At 42.0% G+C, this 23,022-nt stretch overlaps 1 protein-coding gene across 8 annotated transcripts in view; it reads left to right on the plus strand.

Annotated features, from left to right (window-relative positions):
• The window catches only part of NAPB (NSF attachment protein beta), a 41,059-nt gene extending 19,769 nt beyond the window's left edge, over nucleotides 1-21,290 (plus strand). For 3 of the 8 annotated variants that reach the window (XM_058684720.1, XM_058684722.1, XM_058684719.1), the window contains exons 4-11: nucleotides 710-756; nucleotides 905-982; nucleotides 8,237-8,292; nucleotides 8,465-8,549; nucleotides 15,718-15,822; nucleotides 16,801-16,869; nucleotides 17,240-17,290; nucleotides 18,285-21,290. In XM_058684720.1, coding sequence (XP_058540703.1) covers nucleotides 710-756; nucleotides 905-982; nucleotides 8,237-8,292; nucleotides 8,465-8,549; nucleotides 15,718-15,822; nucleotides 16,801-16,869; nucleotides 17,240-17,290; nucleotides 18,285-18,395 — 602 coding nt within the window. In that variant the 3' untranslated portion in view covers nucleotides 18,396-21,290. The remainder of the gene's footprint in view (nucleotides 1-709; nucleotides 757-904; nucleotides 983-8,236; nucleotides 8,293-8,464; nucleotides 8,550-15,717; nucleotides 15,823-16,800; nucleotides 16,870-17,239; nucleotides 17,291-18,284) is intronic. The other 5 variants (XM_058684725.1, XM_058684721.1, XM_058684723.1 and 2 more) reach the window with 5 other exon arrangements.
• The last annotated feature ends 1,732 nt before the right edge of the window (nucleotides 21,291-23,022 follow it).

A 23,022-nucleotide genomic window follows, 5' to 3' on the forward strand; every position in this document is an offset into this window, starting at 1 on the left:
CTTTGCTTACCTCCTTTAAAGCAAGAACAATAAACTTGGAGCTGTCATCTGTATGCTAGCATTATAAACACCACCATTTTGTGACAGGAAATTTGTTGGCTCAGTGTTTTAGAAAATTAATAGAACTTATTAGCAGTATCACTTACTAGGTTTCTTTTTCATACCCCAAAAGTTAGCATCTTTTAACATTGTACAAAATGCTGACTTCACCTAAGAGTTGTGTGAACAGGTATTTTCAAAGTGCTTTTGATATTGGCTGCATGAAGAGTTGAGTCTATTGAAGTGATCTTCCTTGTGAAGGACTGTCTTCCAGAATTCATATATATACATGATATCAGTGAAGAATGCATTTACACTTATGTTTTAGCAGCTAGAGCTGATCAGTGTTGATGACAGCCCCCATGGCTTTGTCTGCTCTTTAATGTGGGCTTCACCCTGGCTGGGTCCTCACTGTCTGGCTGAGACAACTGAGCCAGTCCACCCCCCCAGCTACAGTTCCCTACTTGGCACTGAACCTGCTGGGGACTGAGCATACTGTGGGGTCTGGCCTTGTGTGATTTCTGCTTGCTTTTCACTAACTCACCTGCGTACCCTCCACCCCAAGTGCAACCTCCTTAACATTCTAGTAACAGCCAAGAAGATAGGCTCCCCAGAACCCTCTTTGACTGAATGGATTTTTCATTGTTTTTCTTAAATGCCTTCGCTTCAGAGGCTATCAACTGCTTAAATGCAGCCATCGACATTTACACAGACATGGTAAGACCCTGCCTTGCGTGAGCGGCTGTGGGGTGGAGTCCTGGAGATGGCTTACAGTTGTACTTTTGTTGTTGTTTTTTGCTTCCCAAAGTGTTTGGCTTTCAAAAAGGTGAAAGCAGAATGGGACTGTTTTTTGTTTTTCCCGCAGGGAAGGTTTACGATTGCAGCCAAGCACCACATCACCATTGCAGAGATCTATGAGACTGAACTCGTGGACATCGAGAAGGTGAGCTAGGGCAGTGTTCCTCCACAGGTGGGTGTGAGGCAGGTAGACAACATGACTCAGGGAGCCCTCCCCCTTCCAGTGGAGCTGAGTGGTGCAGAACTATTGAGATTGCTTCATTGTAGAGATGGGGGACCTGGCGGGCTAAGGTCTGGATAGGCTTCTCTTCAGGGAAGTGCCTGACACCTGAGAGCTGGGTAACATTTACCAAGCCTGCCCGCTCTCTCTGCTCTGGGTGATTTGTGTCAGGATGGTGGTGTTTCCAGAAGTCTTCCTTTGGGCTTCAGGAAGGAAGCTTTGGGACTGCAGGGATGTGCTCACCTTTATAATTTAGGCCCTGACCTGGAGGAAGAAGGGAACTGAACACTGGCGTAGCCATACCTCTGTTTCACATGGGGCTGGTTTTCTGAGCTGTGGTTTATAGCAGCAAAAGAGAAGAGGAAACACTGAGCACCACTCTTTCCCAGGCTCTGTCGTTGCTTGCATGCTGTGAAATTTTACCACTTTTTAGCTCTTATAGCACAGAGGCCCCTTTATGGATGTGGAAGTTAGGGCTCGAAAGGACTGAGCTGCCTGGAACCATTCAGATTGGATCCAGCAGAGCTGATGCAAAGCCGGCCCCAGCACAGGGCTTCATGCTTTATCACCCTGTCTTCTCAGTCACAGGATCACCTGCAGGGCTCAGGGCACCTTGGCAAGAGGAAGACATTTGTCAGATCCGGAGACTTCGTCAGCTCAGACTAGAGACACATGTTTATGTAACACCGTCCTGACTACTGTGGGAAACCAGAGGTGTGAGTGAGAAAGAAAAGCAGCAGTGGAGGCCAATGGTTCCTGTCAGGCTGATGAGCACCTGGCATGCTCTTGGGGTTACAGTTCTGTCCTATCTGAATGGTCAGGGCACTCGCTGAGCCCCATGCAGCATCAGACAGGCATCCCTCTTCCTCTTTTATTTCATGCCGTCTCTCTGCTTCTGGAACAGGTGACTGATGGTGCCTCCTCTTCTCCCCATACTCTGGTGTGGGGCACCCTGGGGCTAACTCCTTGTCTTCTCTCACTCCACATTGCTCTCTTGGTGCTCTCTCTGCACTCATCGTCACTGCTTTACAGACTGTCTGCCAGTGGCTCACAAGTCTATCTGCAGCCCAGACCTCCCTCCACACCTCAGATCCCTGTATCCTCCTGTCTGCCAACCATCACTGCCAGTCCAGTGTGTCTGAGACAGGATTCCGATCCCCCCCCCTCCACTGTGATATTCCCCCTCCGAACCACAGGCATCCTCTTTTTCTCCACATCCAGTCTGTGGGCGATTTCTACAGTGTTGTCCTCTAAGCTCCCAAGTCCCCGCCCCCTCACTACCACCTTGTGCCCCCAGCTTTCACTGGGTCACTGCAGGAGCCTCTAAATTGGCCTTCCTGTTTCTGCTCCTGCTTGAGTTCTGAGCCCTGGGCATAAGGTCCCTATCACCCTTTTCTTTTGGATTCACTCTCTTTGCTTTTGTGCATTTTCTCAGGGAAAGGGGGGCTTTATACTAAGAAATAGCAATGTTGACTAAAATCCTAATGGAGCATCAAGGAGTTAGGTGTAGTATGGCAGCCACTTGGAAGTTAGCAAGACAGGTACTGTTGCCAACATATGAGAACTTTTCTCCTGGTGTGAAATGATAATTTCATATATATTACACTGGTTTTTGTCAATAGTAATGTCCCCCCTCCCTCCAGTGTAACAGAACAGCCAGAGCAATCCTTAGGTAAAGTAGATCAGATTGTGTCTTCACTGCTTACAACCTGATGTTACCCTATCTTCACTCAGAGGAATAACCAGAGCCTTCAGATGGCCTCCGAGGCTCCACTGATTCATCCCCCATCCTTGTGCCTCTCTGAACTCTCTTCTTGCTCTTCCCCACCTTCTTCCCCCGTGCTATATACCATGCTGTGGCCTCCATGACCTCTTTGCTGATCCTCACACATGCCAGATGAGCTCCTGCCTCAAGACTTTTGCACTGTGTTTCCTCTGTCCTTGGGGCTCTTCCACAGATGCCCACATGGCTTACTCCCCTTTGTCCTTCAAATTTTTGCTTAATTTGTTGCCTTTTCTATGAGACCTATCATGACCACTTAGTTAAAATTGGAACCCCATCTTGTCACGAATACATACCCAAACACCTCCCCAACTCGGCTTTTTCTTTTTATTGCAGTGCACATGTCACCTTATGTCATATGCTACAAATGCTTACTCATCATTCCTGTTATTCATCGTCTTTCCCTGCACTAGAGTGGGCACCCCATGTCAGCACGGAGCTTTGCCTCTTGTTTACTGATGAATTCCAAGAACCCAGAACTCTATGTACTTAGTAGACTCTGACACCCCTATCTCTGCCATAGCAATGTACCTGCCAAAGCACATAGAATCTTCGTTTGGGGAGGTGTCTCTGACTACTAAAGTTGGACTGGAATTAACCTTCACCCTCTGACTTCATGCTAATCACCACCTTGTGGTTATGTAGCACAAAACTCACTGTGACTTATTTAATAGAATTCATGATTTGGCCATTTTGTCATATATGCCATGGTTTTCTAAGGGTGCTCCAATCTTGACTAAATAAGAGCCACTGACTGCATTGCATGTGGCCCTTCTCATCAGAGAGGTTATCTGCAGACCCTGGAGAGGATGGGGAGACCAGACCTGAGCCCTTCTGTGCTCCCTGCTGCAGAATTGGTGATGGAACAGAAAGGAGATGGGTCTGGTGTGGCTGGGATATTTATTTTTCAGGGTGTCTCGGGTGGGCACAGTATCTTCACCAAGGTTGAATTATCTTAGGGGGACAAGCACTCATGCAGACCATCTTTCCAGTGGAGGCTCCTTCGTTGGCTTCTCCCAGGGTGGTCAGGAGAGTACGCTGGAGCCAGGAGCCTGCAGCACTGTGCCATCTCTGCTGCCAGGGCATGCTCTTGAGCAACCACTTCACACATGGGTCTCCGTTTGTGAAATTCAGGGTGGATAAAATGATCTGTAGTGTTCTCTTGTTTTCCTTCTTTTAAAAAAAAATGTGTTTTGGGGCGCCTGGGTGGCGCAGTCGGTTAAGCGTCCGACTTCAGCCAGGTCACGATCTCGCGGTCCGTGAGTTCGAGCCCCGCGTCAGGCTCTGGGCTGATGGCTCGGAGCCTGGAGCCTGTTTCCGATTCTGTGTCTCCCTCTCTCTCTGCCCCTCCCCCGTTCATGCTCTGTCTCTCTCTGTCCCAAAAATAAATAAAAAAACATTAAAAAAAAAAAAAATGTGTTTTGTCAGCTTCTGAATCCCCCCAGAACTCATGGTGTTCCTGCCATTCTGTAAGTTGGCCAGCAGGTGGCATCTCCCTACACTAATGTGACATGCCCTTTTAAAAGCAGTTTAAGAACCCTACTCAGCATGGGGCACTTGGGTGACTCAGTGGGTTAAGTGTCCAACTTCAACTCAGGTCATGATCTCATGGCTTGTGAATTCAAGCCCTGCATTGGGCTCTGTGCTGACCGCTCAAAGCCTGGAGCCTGTTTTGGATTCTGTGTCTCCCTGTCTCTCTGCCCCTCCCCTACTCATGCTCTGTCTCTCTCAAAAATAAACATTTAAAAAAAAAAAAAGAATATTACTCAGCACACAGAGGGTTACCTTGCAGTATTCCCTGATGTTTGGTTTCCTGTGTTTAGAAATCATTACCCTTGCTTCCTGGGTTGGACTCACCAGATTATGGTCAGTAGTGCTTGAAGTTTAAGTTTGAAAATCAGTTCTATTAAGGTACCTTACATTTGATTTATTACAAATGAATTTATTCTCTGTTAATATAAGCCACTGTATGTTCTATAAGTCATGCACAGACTTTAGCTAGTGACCAATGAAGTGTGTGAAGTTTCAAAGGCTCACATTATTCCTTTGATTTCATGAAATAAAACATTAAACAAACTAATAAATGGGTCCTTTTTAAATGGGCTTTTAAATGACCCAGAGGAATTGTGACCATTTCTGTTTCAGCCCCTGGAGAACATGATTTAATACTATTGGTTACCATGTAGGATGTACCTATGGCAAGTTCATGTCCTGTCTGGAGGTATATATTCTAAAAGAGTTGATCCCATCTGAAGGTTAAGTTGACCTATAAAGTGGACTCTTAAGCTTGAGATGTGGAAATTGCATTTGCTTTAAGACTGATGAGGACTGCAGTCCTAAAGAGTGTTGTCTCTCATTTCAGGATTCATGTATTTTCCAGCATTGTGACCTTCACCAGATTCCCCAAAAAAGAATATGAATGTAGTTCCTTTGGTGGGCTACTTAAATAACAGGATAACGGATGATTTTGTGTCTGGGTTTATAGTTAGGTGTGCAGTTATTATTGGTGGCTGTCTTCTACTTTTGATATTTATCATGATCTGTTAAATTGTAAAAAACTGGGTAATTTTGTAAGGTGCGAGGGTCTACTTGTGGCTGGTAAATTTCACTGCATGTTAAAACTCCAAACTAGGTGTGAACATCCAATGATAACCTGTGCCAACCTCTTTTCTCTGAAACTTCTTTGTTAAGCCACTAGATAAGATTTGATTTCAACTATAACCTCTGTCAAAACTTGGAAGTATTAGTTTCATTATTGGCTTAATTAGCACTATTAAAAACTAAGCTTTAAATTTCTTTTTACTGTGATGAATCTAGCTGTAGTTTACAGTTACATTTTGATGAACCAGTATCATTACTTAATAAGTATTAGGTTAAACCAAATTGTCCCTATTTGGCCACTTATTTTTACCTCAAAACCGCAGTTACATACAGTTAACCCAATACTGTTCATTGAGTTCTGGTGTTGTGAGAACTAGAAAGATAAGTAGTGAGAGTCCCCACCCCCACCCCCTGGCCCCACTCCCTGAGGTTATATCATTTGACACTCTTTAGTAAAGATTCAGTCACACTTCTCATACTTTACCCCATCTGTTACAATGGAAAACTGTGTTAAATACTTTAGAGAGCATGGGAACAGTTCAAAGAAGATTACTTTTGATTAATTAGGAATTGACTGAAACACTTTCTGGGCATTCCACATTAAGATATTGGCAGTAGTTTAGTAGGGGGCTATCACTTGAAATGCAGTCTGCCTTTACTCACTTAGTATCTGTTTATTGAGCACCTACTATATGATCAACACTCTGCTAGGTTCAGCGACATAATGGTGACACCTGCCCTTACAGAGCTTACATTTTAGTGGGAGAACATATATATTCATCACATCATCCCACACATTTGTGTATGTGACAGCTCTGATAAGTGTGCAGGGAATCTATTCCAGATGGTTTCCCTATGTGTCTATGTATGTGTGAAAAGAGGACTGCAATGTTCTTTCATGGCTGTTTGTTAATTTAATATTTCATGGAGAACTTTCCGTATTGATACTTTCTGTCATTATTCTTAATCTTAGCATAGTAGTTTATTATATTTAACCATTTACATTGTTTCCAGTTTTGCCCCTGTTATAAATAATACTCAGAAGATTTGTTTGGGGAGTATATTAGTTAGGGTAGGCTGACCAAATGGACCCAAAACATAATTATTCAAGCCCAGAAGTGTCAGTTTTTCACAAACCGTCCATGATGCTCTGCAGTCCAGACATGGCTAATGTTGGCCTCAGAGGTAAACAAATTTTGTAAACCAAGTCAGTGTTGGTCTTGATCATTACACTAGTACCTGCAAGAAGGTGGGGGCTGAGGCTTTATGGCCAGGTCTTTCTGCTTCCAGTCAGCTCCCAGGAGCCACGGCTAGAGTGATCTTTAACATAGTTCCCTAGCCTGTTTGTTTTCTTGTCTTTGTGCCTCTCTGTTCAGTCATTGGGTAGGACTTCCTTGAAGCTATGGGCTTAGTGGGAAGGGAGCACCTGTAGTCTGATACCAGCCATCTTCCTCTTTATGGCTTACTGGGAAAACCTTGAAATTTAAGGCAGAGGTCCACAAACCCACCACCTGTTTGTGTATACCCAAGTTAAGAATAGTTTTCATGTTTTTTAATCATTAGTCAGAAAACAGCACTTCACAACATGTAAAAACCATGTGAAATTAAAATTGTCCATAAATAAAGCTTTTGGAACATAGACCCACTCATTTGTTTACTGTTTGTGGCTGCTTTTGTGGTACCGCAGGAGAACTAAGTTGTTGCAACACATCATATGACTCACAAAGCCTAAAATATTTATAACCCGGGCTGTTACAGAAAAGGTTGCCAGGCCCCTAGTTTAAAATGTTCAGACTTATCTTTTGCCATTTGGGGTATAGAAGCCATTGGCCTTTCCAGTTGTATGAGGCCCTATCACTGGACTTTGTCTGTTTTCTTTCATAATTGCCTACAAAACAAGCTAATTCTTTCCAGAGTTCTCTCTTACAAAGCTTTGCTGAAAACAGCAATACACACTATTATCTGTTTCCATACAGCTTCTTCCTGTAGAGTTTCTGGATCCAGTAGGGATGTGTTCTGCCTTCTGAGCTGTCATATGCTTGATTTCAGTAACTGTTATGCCACAGCGTGACAAGGGCTTCTAGCTTTCCAGCTTAAAACCTCTGTTTCTTCTCCACTTGACTGTTAATTCATCACCACACATTTTAGATTGAAGGCAACACTATTATTCTAGATGACACTTAAGGTATTGATGAGGAAAGTCTATGCTGCTGAGGCAAGCTGTAGACCTAAAATGTAATAGGGCTTTGTGTGTCTCTAAAATAACCATCCAGCGTAGCTGTTCTGGTTTTGGCAGCAGTGGGTACATGGTGATTGAGGTACATTCTGCCCTTTGTAGTTATTTTGGAACAAGGTGGACAGTTCTGCCATCTTCGATTTGTGGCTTCCACTGTCACTCCAAACTTGGTCATTGCCATTCTAGCTCATTGAAAGGGATGAGGCCTGAAGAAGAATACACGTTCAGGTGGATAAGGCAAGCCTTGTAGAGGCCCACAGCATGTCTCTTTACATTCTGTTGGAAACAGCAGGTCACAGCTGCCCGGAACTGCAAGTAGGGGCTGGAGAAATAGTGTAGCTGGGCATTTGCCTTGGAGGAAGGGAAGAAGAAAATTTGGTGGACAGTGAGTATTCCGGATATGCATGCTATATTCTTTTCCTCAAGTAAAGGAGGCCAAGTTATGAAAGGTGTGCTGTTGAAATAGGTTTAGCTATAGGAATAATACCTATGCAGTTGTAATTCTTAAACGTAGTTCTTCAGACAAGTAATTTGGGTAAAATACATTTGTGTTTTTCAGGCTATCGCACATTATGAACAATCAGCTGATTATTACAAAGGGGAAGAATCCAACAGGCAAGTGTTGTTTTTCTTAATATAATTAAATGGGTTTTGTTATGTGTGGTAAAAGAAAAACCTTCACCATACTCTGTGAGCATATCGGGCTGTACCAAATGAGGGTGTACTGGAATACGTTTCCATTTTTGCATTGGATTGTTACTTGCTCTGCTCTGGTTCTTGATTGCAGTTCAGCTAACAAGTGTCTGCTGAAAGTGGCAGCGTATGCCGCCCAGCTGGAGCAGTACCAGAAAGCCATCGAGATCTACGAGCAGGTGAGGCTGCCGCAGTCTTGCCGACTTACAGTGGAAGTCACTCTGAGTCTTTTTTTTTAATTAAACTTTGTTTAATTTTCCTTTTTATCAAGATATAATTTGGGGCGCCTGGGTGGCTCAGTCGGTTGGGCGTCCGACTTCGGCTCAGGTCATGATCTTGTGGTCTGTGAGTTCGAGCCCCGCATTGGACTCTGTGCTGACAGCTCAGAGCCTGCAGCCTGCTTCAGATTCTGTGTCTCCCTCTCTCTCTGACCTTCCCCCCTTCATGCTCTGTCTCTCTCTGTCTCAAAAATGAATAAATGTTAAAAAAAATTAAAAAAAAAAAAAGATATAATTCACACATCATATAATTCATCCTGGTAAAGAATACAAGTCAGTAGGTTTTAGTATATTCACAAAGTTGTGTAACCATCACCAGTACCTAATTCCAAATCATTTTCATCATCCCCCAGAAGACACTCCTATCTCCCCTTCTCTTGGTCTCTGAAACCACTCTCTACTTTCTGTCTCAGTGGACTTGTTTATTCTAGGCCTTCTAGGAAATGTGGCCTTTTGTGACTGGCTTCTTTTGCTTAGCATAGTTTTTTCAAGGTTCTTCTTAAAACCTTGAAACACGTTTGTTTTAGCATGTAATGATACTTTTCATAGCTGAGTAATATTCCGTGGTTAGTTTACCTGTTTATCACTTAATGAACATTTGAGCTTTTTTCACTTGAACTATTATGAATAATTCTGCTCTGAAAACTTGTGTTCATGTTTTTGTGGCGGTATGTTTGCCGTTCCCTTGGTTGTATATATACCTAGGATTGGGATTGCTGGTTTATGAAGCAAGTCTGTTTCTACCTTTTTTTGGGGAGAGAGCGTGCAAGTGGGAGAGGGGCAGAGAGAGATGGGGAGACAGAATGCCAAACAGGTTCCATGCTGTCAGCACAGAGCCCGATGCAGGGCTCCATCTCACAAATTGTGAGATCATGACCTGGGCCAAAACCAAGAGTCAGACACTTAACCAACTGAGCCACCCAGGTGCCCCTGTTTTTAACTTTTTGAGGAACTGCCAAACTTTCCCACAGTGACTGCACCAGTTTACGTTCCCACCAGCAATGTGCACGGGTTCCAGTTGCTCTGCATCCTCACCAATACCTTCTGTTTTCTGGGTTTTTGATAATAGCTACCCTAATGAGCATGAAGTCACACTTCATTGTGGTTTTGGTTTCCATTACCCTGATGGTTAGTGATGTTGAGACCCTTTTCATGTGCTTGTTGGCCATTTTTTTTAATGTTTATTTATTTATTTTGAGAGACAGGCTGAGAGCATGAGTGGGGGAGGAACAGAGAGAGAGAGACACAGAATCGGAAGCAGGCTCCAGGCTCTGAGCTGTCAGCACAGAGCTCAATGCAGGACTCGAACCCACAAGCCGTGAGATCATGACCTGAGCTGAAGTCAGACGCTTAGCCAACTGAGCCACCCAGGCACCCCAGCTTGTTGGCCATTTGTCTATCTTCATTGGAGAAATGTTGGTTCAGTTCCTTTACCTGATTTTGAGTTGGGTTGTATTACATTTTAGAAATTCTTTATATATTTTCTCCCATTCTGTGGGTTGCTTTTTTTACTCTGTTGTTGGTGTCCTCTGATATGTAGTTTTTAACTTTGATGAAATCCAGTTTCTCTGTGTTTTTGTTGTTACCTGTGTTTTTCACATCATATTCAAGAAGTCATTGCCAAACCCAGGGTCCTGAAAGCTTCTCCCCTGTTTTGTTGTAAGAGTTTTATAATTGGAGGTCTTCTGTTTAGGTCTTTGATTCATTGTGAATGTATAGTGTTTTGTGTATACTGTTAGGTAAGGGTCCACCTTCATTCTTTTGCTTGTGGATATTCAGTTTTCCCAGCAGTGTTTGTTGAATATACTGTCCTTTTGCCATTGAATATAGTCTTGGACCCCTCACTGGAAATTATTTAACGGATATTCTATTTGACCATCTCTTCTATCCCATTGGCCTTGTATGTCTGTCTTTCTGCCAGTATCAGTCACACTGTTTTGATTATGTAGTTTTGAAATCAGGAACTGTGAGTCCTCCAGCTTTTTTTCTTGCTTTTTTTCAAGATTGTTTTAGCTATTCAGGGACCCTAGCATTTCCATATGAATTTTAGGATCAACTTATCTGTGCTAAAAAGCCAGCTGGAATTTGATGGGGATTGCATTGAATCTATAGACCAATTTGGAAAGTATTGACATCTTAACATCATTAAATCTTCCAAACTCTGAATACAGGGTGCCTTTTCATGTGTTTAGATCTTCTTTAATTTTGTTCAATAATATTTTATAGTTTTTAAAAAGTGCACAAGCCTTGCACTTCTTTAGTTACATATACTGCTAAGTATATTATTCTTTTTGATGCTGTTGTAAATGGAATTGTTTTCTCTGTTTCCTTTTCAGGTTGTTAATTGCTAGTTTTATTTTTATTTATTTATTTGCTAGTTTTATATACTGCAACCTTACTGAACTAGTTTATTAACTCTAGTGGGTTTGGGGTTTTTGTTTGTTTGTTTTGATTTCTTTTTAGAAAATCATGTATTCATGTCATCTGCAGATAGCTATAGTTTTACCTGTTTTCAAATCTGGATGCCTTTTACTTAATTTTCTTGTTAGTTACCCTGGCTAGACCCTCCTGAACAATGGTAAATAAGTAGCAAGAGCACACATCCTTGTCTTATTCCCATTTTAGACAGAAAGCTTTTCGTCTTTCATCATTAAATAATATGTTAGGTGTAAGTCTTCTGCAGATACCCTCTATTAGTTTGAGGAAGTTCCCTTCTCTTCCTAGTTTGTTGAGTGTTTTTATCCTCAAAGCATATTGGGTTTTGTCAAGTGCTTTTTTTCTGTTTCTGTTGAAATGATCATATGGTTTTTGTTCTTTATTAGTATGGTGTATTTTATTGGTGGATTTTCATGTTTTGAACCAACCTTACATTCCTGGGATAAATCCTGCTTGATTATTGCAAAGTTTGGGGGTCTTCAAGGGCACCTTCAGGTTTGATAATTCTCTAGAAGGACCCATAGGACTCAGTGAAAGCTATTATGCCACAGTTATGGTATATTATACCAGAAGGATACAGATTAAAATCAGTGAAAGAAAGAGGTGCTTAGGAGCAGGGTCCAGGAGAGTTGCAAGTGTGGAACTTCCTATTGTCCTTCCCCAGTGGAGTACTTCCCCGAGCAACAATGTGTGAAAGTATGCATGGAGTATTACCAACAGGGGAAGAAGTTCACCTGCGCTTGGCATCTAGAATTTTTATTGTGGCTCATAGACATGGCTGATCTTATTCTCCAGTCCCTCCATATGTTGAGCTGAACCACGTTGTCAGAGACACTCAGGTAAACAAAAATACTCTTCAGGTAGGACATTCCAAGCAAGGGCTTAGAGATGACTTCCCAGGAGCCACAGACAAAAGCAAGACCTCACTTTGGACAAAATTAATTTTTTACTGTATAGTCATAATGTGTAAGCCTTTTTGAAAGTTTTCAGAGTTAGTTTGCTAGTATTTTGTGGAGGATTTTCAATCTGTATTCTTTAATTTTCTTGTGAGATCTTTGATTTTGGCAGGAAAGTAATACTGGCCTCATGGAATGAGTTGGGAAATATTTTCCCGTCTCTGGAAGAATTTGTGAGGGATTGATGTCCTCTCTTTAAACATTTGGTAGAATTCAGTGATTTTCTCTGTTTTTCTGTTTTCAGTTTCTTTGATTTCTAATGCTATTATTTCATCCTCCTACTGTCTTTAGATTTATTTTGTTCTTCCTTTTTTAGGGAGTTGAGGTGGGAGCTGAGCTTACTGATTTTCCTCTTTGTTGTGTACACATGTTGAGTGCTATCAGTTCCCCTCTAAACAATGCTTTGTGTCTCACAATTCTGTTAAATTGTTTTATTTATTTCATTGTATTTATTGATTTCCGTGGATTATGTAGAAATGTTTTGGTTAATTACCAAGTGTTTGGAGATTTTCCTGTTTATCTTTCTGTTGATTTCTAGTTTGATTCCATTGTAGCTGGAGAACACACTCTGTGTGATTTCAATTCTTACCAATTTGTTAAAGTTGTTTTATGGCTCAGAACATGGTCTAACTTGGCATTTGTTCTGTGGTTCTGCTGTTGCTTGGTGGCATGTTCTGTAATGTTGATTAGACTTTCCTGGTTGATGGCGTTGTTGAGTTTTTCTGTATACTCTATTTCTGTCCATTGTTGAGAGTGTAGTATTGGAGTCTCCAACTGTGATTGTGGATTTGTCTCTCTTCTTTCATTTCTGTCAGTCTTTGCTTCGCATATTTTGGAGCTCTGTTTGCGGCAAACATGGGATTGCCATGTTTTTTTGGTACGTTGATACTCTTATCATTTTATAATGTCTTCCTTTGTTTCTGTTAATTTTCTTTGCTCTGAAGGCTACTTTACCTAATATTAATATAGCCTCCAGCTTGCTTTTGGTTAATGTCTGTATGAGATAGCTTTTCCCATCTTTTTCATTCAGCCTGCCTATATTACCGTAATTGATCGAGTGAGTTTCTTGTGGACAGCATGTAGTTATGCCATGCTTTTTAATCTACTCTACTAATGTCTGTCTTTTAATTGGTTTACCTGGAGCATTCACATTTAATGTAATTTTTGATGTATCAGGACTTAAGTCTGCCATTTTATTTATTACTTTCTATTTATGCTCTGTTTTTTGTTTTTTTGTTTTCTTTGTCCTGCCATAACTTACAGTGGGTTGCTTGACTATAGTGTTTTCAAGTAAATGTCTTTGAGTAGCTGTTTTTAGTGATTGTTCTAGGTATACCGTGTACAGAATTTATCACAAGCTAATGGTATCATCATTTTTATTATTTCCAGTGAAATATAGAAACCTTCCTTTCTGTCCCTTTCTCCTCTTCATTCAATGTATAATTTTCTCTCCATACTTTGAGAACTACCTCAGTCAATGATACAATTTTTACCTAAACTGTCCAACATAATTTAAAAAACCCAAGAAGACAGGAAAAGCCCATTGTATTACCCATATTTTGCTTACTATGTTCTTTCTTTCTTCTGATGTTCTAAGATTACTTCTTTCATTTTTTCCTTTGCATTTAAGGAACAGATATCCTTTTGCCATTTTCTTTAGGTCAGGTTTACTGGTGACAAATTCTCTTATGTTCCTTCGTCTGCGAATGTTTTCATTTCCCCTTCATTCTTGAAGCATCTTTTCCCAGGGTATACAGCTCTGGGTTGACAATTGATTTCTTTAGTACCTGAAAAATGTGCCACTTACGACTTCTGAGAAGTCTGCTGTCATTCAAGTTGTTTTTCTCCTGTAGATAAGGTATCATTTTTTTCTGGCTGCTTTTAACATTTTGTCCTTGGCTTCAGTTTTTCAGAATTTTTTGCAGTTTGGCCCAGGTATTTTTGCTTTCATCCTGTTTGGGTTTCACTAACCGTCTTGAGTCTGTAAGTTTATGTTTCTTGCCACATTTAGGAAGTTTCAGCCATTATTTCTTGAAGTACTTTTTCAGCCCCTCTCTCTGTTCTCTTCTCCCAGGACTTGGACAACTTGAGTATTAGAGTTTGTTTTATAGTCTGATAGTCCCGGATACTCTGTTCATTTGTTTTTTTTCAATCTGTCTGCTCTCTGTTGTTGAAACTGAGTAATTTCTAATTACTAATTTCTGTCATTAGTTCACTGATTCTTCTTTTCCATGTATTCTGCTGTTGAGCCTATCCATTTTTTATACTGGTTATTGTGTTTTTCAGTTCTGAAATTTCTACTTTTTTTTTTTTTTTTTATATCTTATGGATTTTTTTTTCTGCTAGAAATTTCTTTTTCTTTGTTGATGCTTTCTGTTTTATCTTTAGTTTTAAGCATTATTTTGTAATTGCTGCTTGAAGCATTTTTATTAGGGCTCCTTTTAAATCTTTGTTGTGTAATTCTAACAATTCTATCCCCTCAAAGCTGTCATCTTTTGGTTGTTGTTTTCCATTCAGGTTAAGATCTCTTTTTTTGGTGTTGTGAGTGAGTTACTGTTGACAACTGGACTGGAACCTATTTAAACCTTTCCTCTCAGCTAGTGTCCTGTGACCCTGCTCTGGCTGCAGTAGGGGCCTGTCACTTCACTGCCGCCGGCTGGAGCTTGAGGCTCAGTCCCCACTCGGCCTCCATTAACGTCTGAAATATAACGTCACTACTGTTGCTGGGTGGAGGCGGCCACCAATACTATATTGGGGTTGCTCTGCCAGGTGGTGGTGGAAGTTGTAAGCCTCCATAGGCCTCTTCTGACATCTCACCTGCTGGGAGATGGGGGATGACCCCTCCCTCCTTCCTCCTGGGTGGAAGTGAGGCCCAGGCTCCCCAGGAGGTCTCCAGGTCTCCACTGCCTTGAAGCAGGGGTGAAGGGTGGGCCACTACTAGCTGGTGGGGATAAAGGCTTGGTTCCCTACTGGGCCTTTGTGAAGCCACCTAGGCAGGGGGCAGGGCTTTGGGGATCTCCCTTGCAGTCTCAGAAGGATGGACATCTTAGCTATGTCTGGGGTCTTCGCTGAAGTGAGTGGGGGTGGAGCCACAGTTTTCTGTGGTATTTGGAGTAGAGCAGTAACTTCCTAAACTTTTCTGTCTTGCTAGGCTCCCCCTTTCTTGGTCTTTCAGCTAGACAAAGCAAACTTTTGTATATTCTCTCTCTCTCTCTCTCTCTCTCTCTCTCTCTCTCTCTTTGCTGCATCTAGTGTGGCATTTATGGGTTGCTAACTTTTTGTTCCAAGTCCAGGATATATGAAAGAAAAAGAAAACGCAGGGAACCTGTGCTGTGTTTTCCACGTGTCTCCTCCTTTCAGTCTCCTTATGTTGGTTCTATATAAAATGGGGCTTTTAGTTGCACTTAGCAGGAGGGATGGAGAAAAATAATGTCTATTCCGTCTTCCTGAAAGTAATAGTCTTCTGGGTCATTTTTAACAGGTTAGCACTTTATGTATTAAATTCCATTTCTTGTCTAGTAGAATTTCCTAGTGTGTGATACTGGGTTAAAAGGATGTATCTATAGCTAAACTGATGTAAGTAAGATAAAACAAGTGTCTTCTAAAGGGTAGATGAGGATCAGTTTGCCTAATAGGAAGGTAAACCTTTGAAATCTAATTCTGCTTTCTGTGCCTAGGTTGGGGCAAACACTATGGATAATCCTTTGTTGAAGTACAGTGCAAAGGACTACTTCTTTAAAGCGGCCCTCTGTCACTTCATAGTAGATGAGCTGAATGCCAAGGTAAGGAGGCCCGCAGTGCCAGTTTCTGCTGCACTTGACCCATGAGAACAAGTCTCAGGCCCCCTGTCGTTCGTGGTGTGCTTCACTGGGTGATAGTGGTTGTAACAAGACCAAGCTGCCCTCATTAATATAATAATAATAATGCTAATACTGTGCTGTGCATCCCAGTTGTAATCTTGTTACAGCTGCCAAACTGGTAGTCACATTCCCTTCAGTAGTTTTACTTTAAAGAAATTAGGGGGTTAAGGGGGAAAAAGCAAAAGTAGAATAACATCCTTTCTTTCAAACTCCAAAATCAATTTGGAATGGGGATTGGGGAGACAGGAGGCAGAGATTTGGGCATCCTTGCTGTGTCCTTCTGGAGGTGGGAGGGCGGAAGTGAAGCCACTGAAGGGGAGGTGTCCTTCCTTCCAGCCTCCAGCCAAGGTCTCACTGGGATTTATTTGCAATCTGGACAGTGTAGTGGATGGAAATGGACACCTTGTCTGTTTGTTTTTAAGAATTAGATTGGGTGGGGCGCCTGGGTGGCTCAGTCAGTTGAGTGCCCGGCTTCAGCTCAGGTCATGATCTCACGGTTTGTGAGTTCGGGCCCCGCATCGGGCTCTGTGCTGACAGCTCAGAGCCTGGAGCCTGCTTCGGATTCTGTGTCTCCCTCTCTATCTATCCCCTCCCCCACTCACACTCTGTTTCTCTCTCTCTGCCTCTCAAAAATAAACTAATAAAAAGAATTAGATTTGGTCCACATTGTCATCTCTACAGCAACCTAATACAGAAAAATTAGTTTAGAAATGTATTCATAATTGAAGTTGGTAATTCAGATTGAATAGGTTTCCTGTGCTGATAGTATAACAGCATACTTGTTATACATCTAAGTAGGCTTCAGGTAGATCTTACTGAAGGACTAGGATGTTCAGATAGAAAGTGCTTTATTTCCTGATTCAGCAAGTCACACATTAACAAGTGTTTTTTCTCTTTTAGCTTGCTCTTGAGAAGTATGAGGAAATGTTTCCAGCCTTTACTGATTCAAGAGAATGTAAGTTATTGAAAGTAAGTAACATCACAATTTGAAGAAGAAAAACAGTCTTTGCTGTCAGGTGGGATTGGATCTGAAGTGAAGTTCTAATTCTGTGAGGAGCGCTGGCATTCTCCTGCCTTTGCAGAGTGGGTCTCAAATGCCACCAGAGTCAAGGACGGAAATATTGTGTTCTAACCCAGGCAGCTCGGAAATGTTAGCCCAAAAACTGGGTCCCTGCCTTAGGGTAGCTCTTGGCTTACATTTGAGTATTTCCTCAATTCTGTAAGGTGTTTGGCAACATCAGTTAATGTGATACTAAGGCTATTTCTATATTTGAAGTATCTATCCATGGGTGGGACTGTTTAGCCTATCAAACTAACCTTTCCATACTTACGCTACCAGAAACTTCTAGAAGCTCATGAAGAACAGAACAGTGAAGCTTACACTGAAGCAGTAAGTTATGTGTTTGGGATGTAGTACATTCTTTGAAGTTTAAATTACAGAAACTTCTTTTCCTTTTCCTGTATAAATGCTTTGGAATGGGGATTGGGGAACATTTGTTTGAACATTTATCCAATATACCCAAGTTGTATTTTCCAAAGGTCATGTTTTATATATCCCACAAACCTTTACAATTAGACAGTTCCATTAGCCATGCTGAGTTTAGCTGGGAGACAAATTTAAGAGAGAGTATCATAAACTGTTACACTTTGCTATTTTAATGTTTTCCTTTGAAAATACCTGATCTATAAATAACTAAAGTAAAATCAGTTAAATATAGCTTAAAATATAAAAACAAAGCAGTGAGAGATTGCTATATTCTTGGAATAAAAAAAAATGGAAGACTTTTTTTTGTGCTCATTAGTTTTCTATTTTCCCGTCTTTTGCCATCTTGTGTTTAGAATCCAGCAGATTTCTCAGTATCCTCCATTAATTTATTCATCATGGCTTTGAAGTGATAGTAGAAAGGAATATTTTCCCATTTAACTTTTGCTACCAAACCATCACATCCTGTTAAGATATCACTCTTTGGTAATGCATTGAAATGAGTTAAAGGGATTCTGCTTTCACATGTTCTGTGTCTGCAAGCACGTTCATGCATGCAACACCAGTAATTTTCCACATTTTCTTCTTATACACAGTCTCATTTCCTTTGTCACATGAAGTATGCTCTTCCAATTATAAAGGTGGTTAGGAGTTTAGCATGTTAGCATACAGAGCAGTATAAAAAGCACAGGAATTTGTCGCTAGCTCCACCAAAATAGTCCCAGGATAATGAAAAAACATATTATTTTTAGATGAAAGTTATAAACTGGAATGAAAGGTTTAAATGAAAAAAAGTTGGAGGATTATCACTGGAAATATTTAAACAGCCTGGGGCATTATTTTTTTGTGTGTTTGGTTGTATTTCCATGGAATAATTCCTGTTCCTCTTTCTTTAAACTAGGTGAAGGAATTTGACTCAATATCTCGCTTGGATCAGTGGCTTACGACCATGTTGCTTCGTATCAAAAAGTCCATCCAAGGGGATGGAGAAGGAGACGGGGACCTAAAGTGAACATTATGTCTTTGTGGCATGCAGCTGACTCCTCTTTAGTTTCATGTTAGGGCCACATGATCTTTATGGGATGCCCATTTAATGGCTTCTTTGCATATGAGCCAAACCGTGTGTGTATGTGTGTAAGCTCCCTGTGTTTGTGTCTTTGTGAAGCAGACAGCTGGGAAGGTCCTGTGCATATTTTAGGTGTGATAGGCTATTCCATGCTCACTGGAGCCCCCATGGTTTTTTGAGAACCACTTCACAATCTTATTCCTATCATTTTGATATTTGCAGAGCCCATGTTTAACTTTGCCACGTATTTTTATGTCATTTTCTTGGACTGGAGTACCAAACCTAATCATGGTAATAGATGCTTTGCCTGTTTTCTATAAATTCGTACCTGGATGTATTCTCTAAATGTACATGTTTATTAGTTCAGGATGGCTGTTAGGAATGAGTTTTATGACTTCACTTATTAGAAATTGTTTATTTGTTGTTGTGATTCTTATGATGGTGCTAGTGACCAGTGTGTTTGCTTTTTATATTGTTGTATTTGCTGATGTGCATGAGGAAATTCAGAACATCCAGGGTCTGTCAGCAGCGCTGACTTACGTTGTGAGAAAAGGGAGCTTCCTGGCAGGGCTTGCTTACATGTATGGGTGGATGTCAGGGTGAGTTTGACCAATTTGTACTCACTCACACATGTAAGATCTATAAGAAACAATTTTTCCTTTTCCTGGAATTTGTTTCCACCTTTTGTTGGGGTGGAATCCTTTCTTTATATTCACATAAATGTGATTCAATTGGCATGTCCCTTTTATTTTCATGTTCAGATACTTGCCCACGTTGAGACGGTGCCTGCTGTGCCCCCGCCATGTGATTCCTCATCAGAGCTGGGGTTTATCTAGGTCAGAGCTTGAGAGAACAGTCATTATTTTACCCATTTGTTGAATGTGTTGGGTTAGGTGGGGTAAGTACAGGTACAGGGGTTTACTGTGTGTCCAGTTAGGGAAGAAGGCCAACCAGCTTCTGAGGAGGATCGATTTGCCTCTTGGCTGATGGAATTGTTTGAGCTTGTATATTTTAATTTAGTTGTATCATTTTGGTTTACATAATATGTGCTCTATTGACTTATAAGCTTACATTCTGTGGCTTTAGACATGCTCTTATTTCCTGAATCTTCTCTGTGTGTATTCTTATGCTTAAATGACTTAAGTTTGATATGCATTTGTTCCTAGACTAGTTTAGGGGTCTTTCTAAATTATGCTGCTGTCATTAAATACAGATAATGAAATTCCCCATGTTAGGTCAGATAGTAACTGGAATTTGAAGGGTGTTTTCATTTTTAGATGTCCCTCAGCTGGGATTGGTAGGCTTTGGCTGGGCAGAAGTAGAGGGTGTGGCCAGTCCAGGGGCTGAGAGAGAAGGAAGGCATGGGGGTGGTAAGCAGGTTGGGCTGGGATGAAGGAGAACATAGCAAGAAAGGAAGATGGAAAGGGCCAGCTGAGTCCTGGTGGTGGAGGCTGTCCTTCAGGTGGCTGAGGATTTCCTGGCTGCAGTTGTGGGGTCACCTGTGCAAGGTAGCCTGGTGGGGAGAAAGGTCAGTGATGGCTAGAGAGGAAGGTCAGAAGCCATGGTACACTCTTGCCTTTGGCCCTGAAATCTGATGAGTGTTCCTTCCTTCCTCCAAAGGTCTGGGATTCTTACAAGAAAGAGGGCTATCACTTATGGTACAATTGAGAACATGGCCCATTTGCTACTTTCTTCACTTCCTATTGGAATCTCTTATGAAGAAATGATTTGCACAGGGTGGTTTCCTATGCTCAGTCTGTTCCACAGCCAGCTGAATGCACTTGTGTGAAAGTGAGGCGTGGTGAGTGCTTTCCTAGCCTGTGTCCTCAGGCTGTGAGTCTTTCCCACCTGGAGAGCATTTAAATCCTACCTGCCAGGTGCTTGTTTAATCACTAGTGTGAAGGTTTGTTTCACTTGTTAAAAGGACTTTCTGGCCTGACCACTTGAAGTAAGAACAAGATGATTTCTCTTAAGGCAATTCCTTTCCCTGCGCTTGTGGCCCCTACAAGCCCTGTCTGAGGAAGTGGTGGTTTGTGAAAACAGTTGGAGAGTTGCTTGTTTGTATTGAAGTAAACAAGTAAACAGGGATCAGTGGCTGAGTTAATAATTTTCTGTGTTTAATATTTACATGAAAAGAGTTAAAATAATTGTAATGGCTAGAACAGAACTGCCAGAAAATAAAAGGAAAATGAGAACAGTCCTGTTAACATTACCCAAACTTCCTTCTTTTGAAATGTCCCATCAGCGTTGGGTAGTACCATGACTGAGGCCCGAGTTAGTTTTCAGGGGTTACAGAATATTCTTTATGAACAAAATATAATGAGTATTTATGTTCCAGCTCTTGTATTTTAGCAGATTGGGGGTTAGTTCATAGTCCGAGTCAGTCACAATTTCTTACAGGAAAGCTTTGCTTTTTGTGGCAACATTTTTATATAGCTTATGTGAGTTCCTCCTTTTTTTATTTAATGATTTGAAAACAGTATTTTTGCACAGTTGTGACCGTGCGTGATGACATCCCTGTAACCAAAGTGTGTGCATTTATTGTATCCTCTGATACTGTGCATTTAAAATGTCCAAATGCAAACCTTTGTGGCTTCCGTCGGAGGACCCGGCAGCACGGCATGCCACCCGCGACCCGCCTGCCTGCAGTGTGAGCTGTGGACCAGAGCAGGCTCCCGCCGCCACGTGCTGAGCCGGCCATCACGGGGTCTCCTCCCTTGACCTCTCGGGTGGAGGATTATATTATGAAAACTAACCGTGTGACCATCACTCTACCTTAGCAGAAAGAGTATGTATGTTTTACATCACCCTGTACAGAAAATAAAGTGGAAATTATGAATACTTTGATGGGTCTTTTCTAGATAAATTTAAACAAATCAAACTTCATTTCCTTGAAGTTGTTCCCATTAAGGTTAAGGTAATGGGCATTAATATTCTCTAAGCTCTTTGAATTTCCATCCAAACACGAGTTGGGCTCTGCCCAACCTCCCTCACTTGGTGGAGGTCTGCTGCCCTGGGGCATCTCTGCCAGCAGAGGCTTTGGCGGCAGCCCTGGTTTCAGCCTGTAGACGCAGTCCCTGGATTTGCATGGTACCATCCCTCTGGCTGCCAGGGGAAGGACTCCTGCCGGCATCCCTTTAGGCCACAGTCACTTGCCAAGTGCAGGGAGAGCAGGTTCCTAGAAGACTGTTGTGGGGGGAGGTGAGGAACTCTGAAGCCCCTCACCTCTGTGCAGTGTGGGTGTTCATGTCACTCTGCAAATGTCTATACAGGGACAACACGTGCCCCTGGGGAGGAGCAAGCCCATGGGCCACTCGGGCTTCAAGTTCTGGGGAGTAAGAGGATGCCCTTGGGGACAAGGCCTCTTGCAGACCGGCTCCTCCCCTCCGAGAAGAGTGGTCAGGTCCATAAGAATATTCACAACAGTTTAAAGAGAATTCAAAGCAAATTTTTAAAAATGAATGGCGGAATAGGCTGTCCAGCCTAGGCATTCTTAGTTGTTGATCATTCTAGTTTAGTTCTCATTCAGGTGTCTCTCCCCAGGACCCTTTCCTAACGGGAGCTGCTGTGGTAAGGGTCCCTGTGTAGACAGGCAGAGGTATGTGGGTGGTTTCTGGGGTTCTGCTAGGATGATCTGCCAGGTGGCCCTTGGAGCCGTTTGTAGCCTGCCCAGTTCTGTACGCCCACCTTGGTACAGGTGTACAAATGGCCCTTTGTGTGAGTGCCCAGGCCCTGTATTCCCCATCAAAATAATACTGTTAACTTCCAAGTAACATGAACACCATCAAGTTCGGGAACAAGCGCTCATTTGGTCTCAGAAAATGTCCGTGGTGTGGCAAGGTTTAAGATTTTAATAGGTTAGAACTAAATTATAATTTACACTCAAATCTGTTGGATTATCACCTATAGCAAAACCACATTTCTGTTAAAGTCAACTTTAGTGTAAAGGTCTTCCCCACCCACCACCACCACCACATGGCTTTCTTTTTCAAATTCTGTACAGCAAATTTTGGTAAAAGCAAAGGCAACAGAGTGCTTGGGAGTTTGCACTGAGAGTATTTCCCACAAATGTTGGGAAGGCAATAAATCATCCCCTTGGTCACCTTTCATGATGCTCTGGGACAAGCAGCACCAGCACCCAAGACACTTTCCTAATCACACATTTGGGACTGACATACTCAGAGGGTAGCCTTGCTTTTTCCCAGCAAGACTGTACTTGGGTTAAGAAATTGCAACACCCCACAAATCCCGCTGTGCTGGATCTTCTACAAGGTTTTTTCATTTTTCTGCTCTCCCAGGCAGCCTTACCATCCTGGGAAGACAAACAGGTCTAGTTGGAGACACATCTGTGATGGGAACTGTAACATCACACTGAAGAGGCCTCTGTGCAGACGCCAGAGTCCTGGCTGCTCGAGCTACCACCCCTGCATGCCAAGGCCAGTGTCCCTCACAGCCAGGTGTTCACGTGGAGAGTGCATATGCAGTGCAGATAGTTATGGAGACGAATCCTAGGACTACAGGCCCTGATTTTGAATTTCATTACCCATGAAATGAAGAAAATATTTGTTTCAAT

This window comes from Neofelis nebulosa, chromosome 9 (genome assembly GCF_028018385.1).
Source record: "Neofelis nebulosa isolate mNeoNeb1 chromosome 9, mNeoNeb1.pri, whole genome shotgun sequence".
Lineage (NCBI taxonomy): Eukaryota > Metazoa > Chordata > Mammalia > Carnivora > Felidae > Neofelis > Neofelis nebulosa.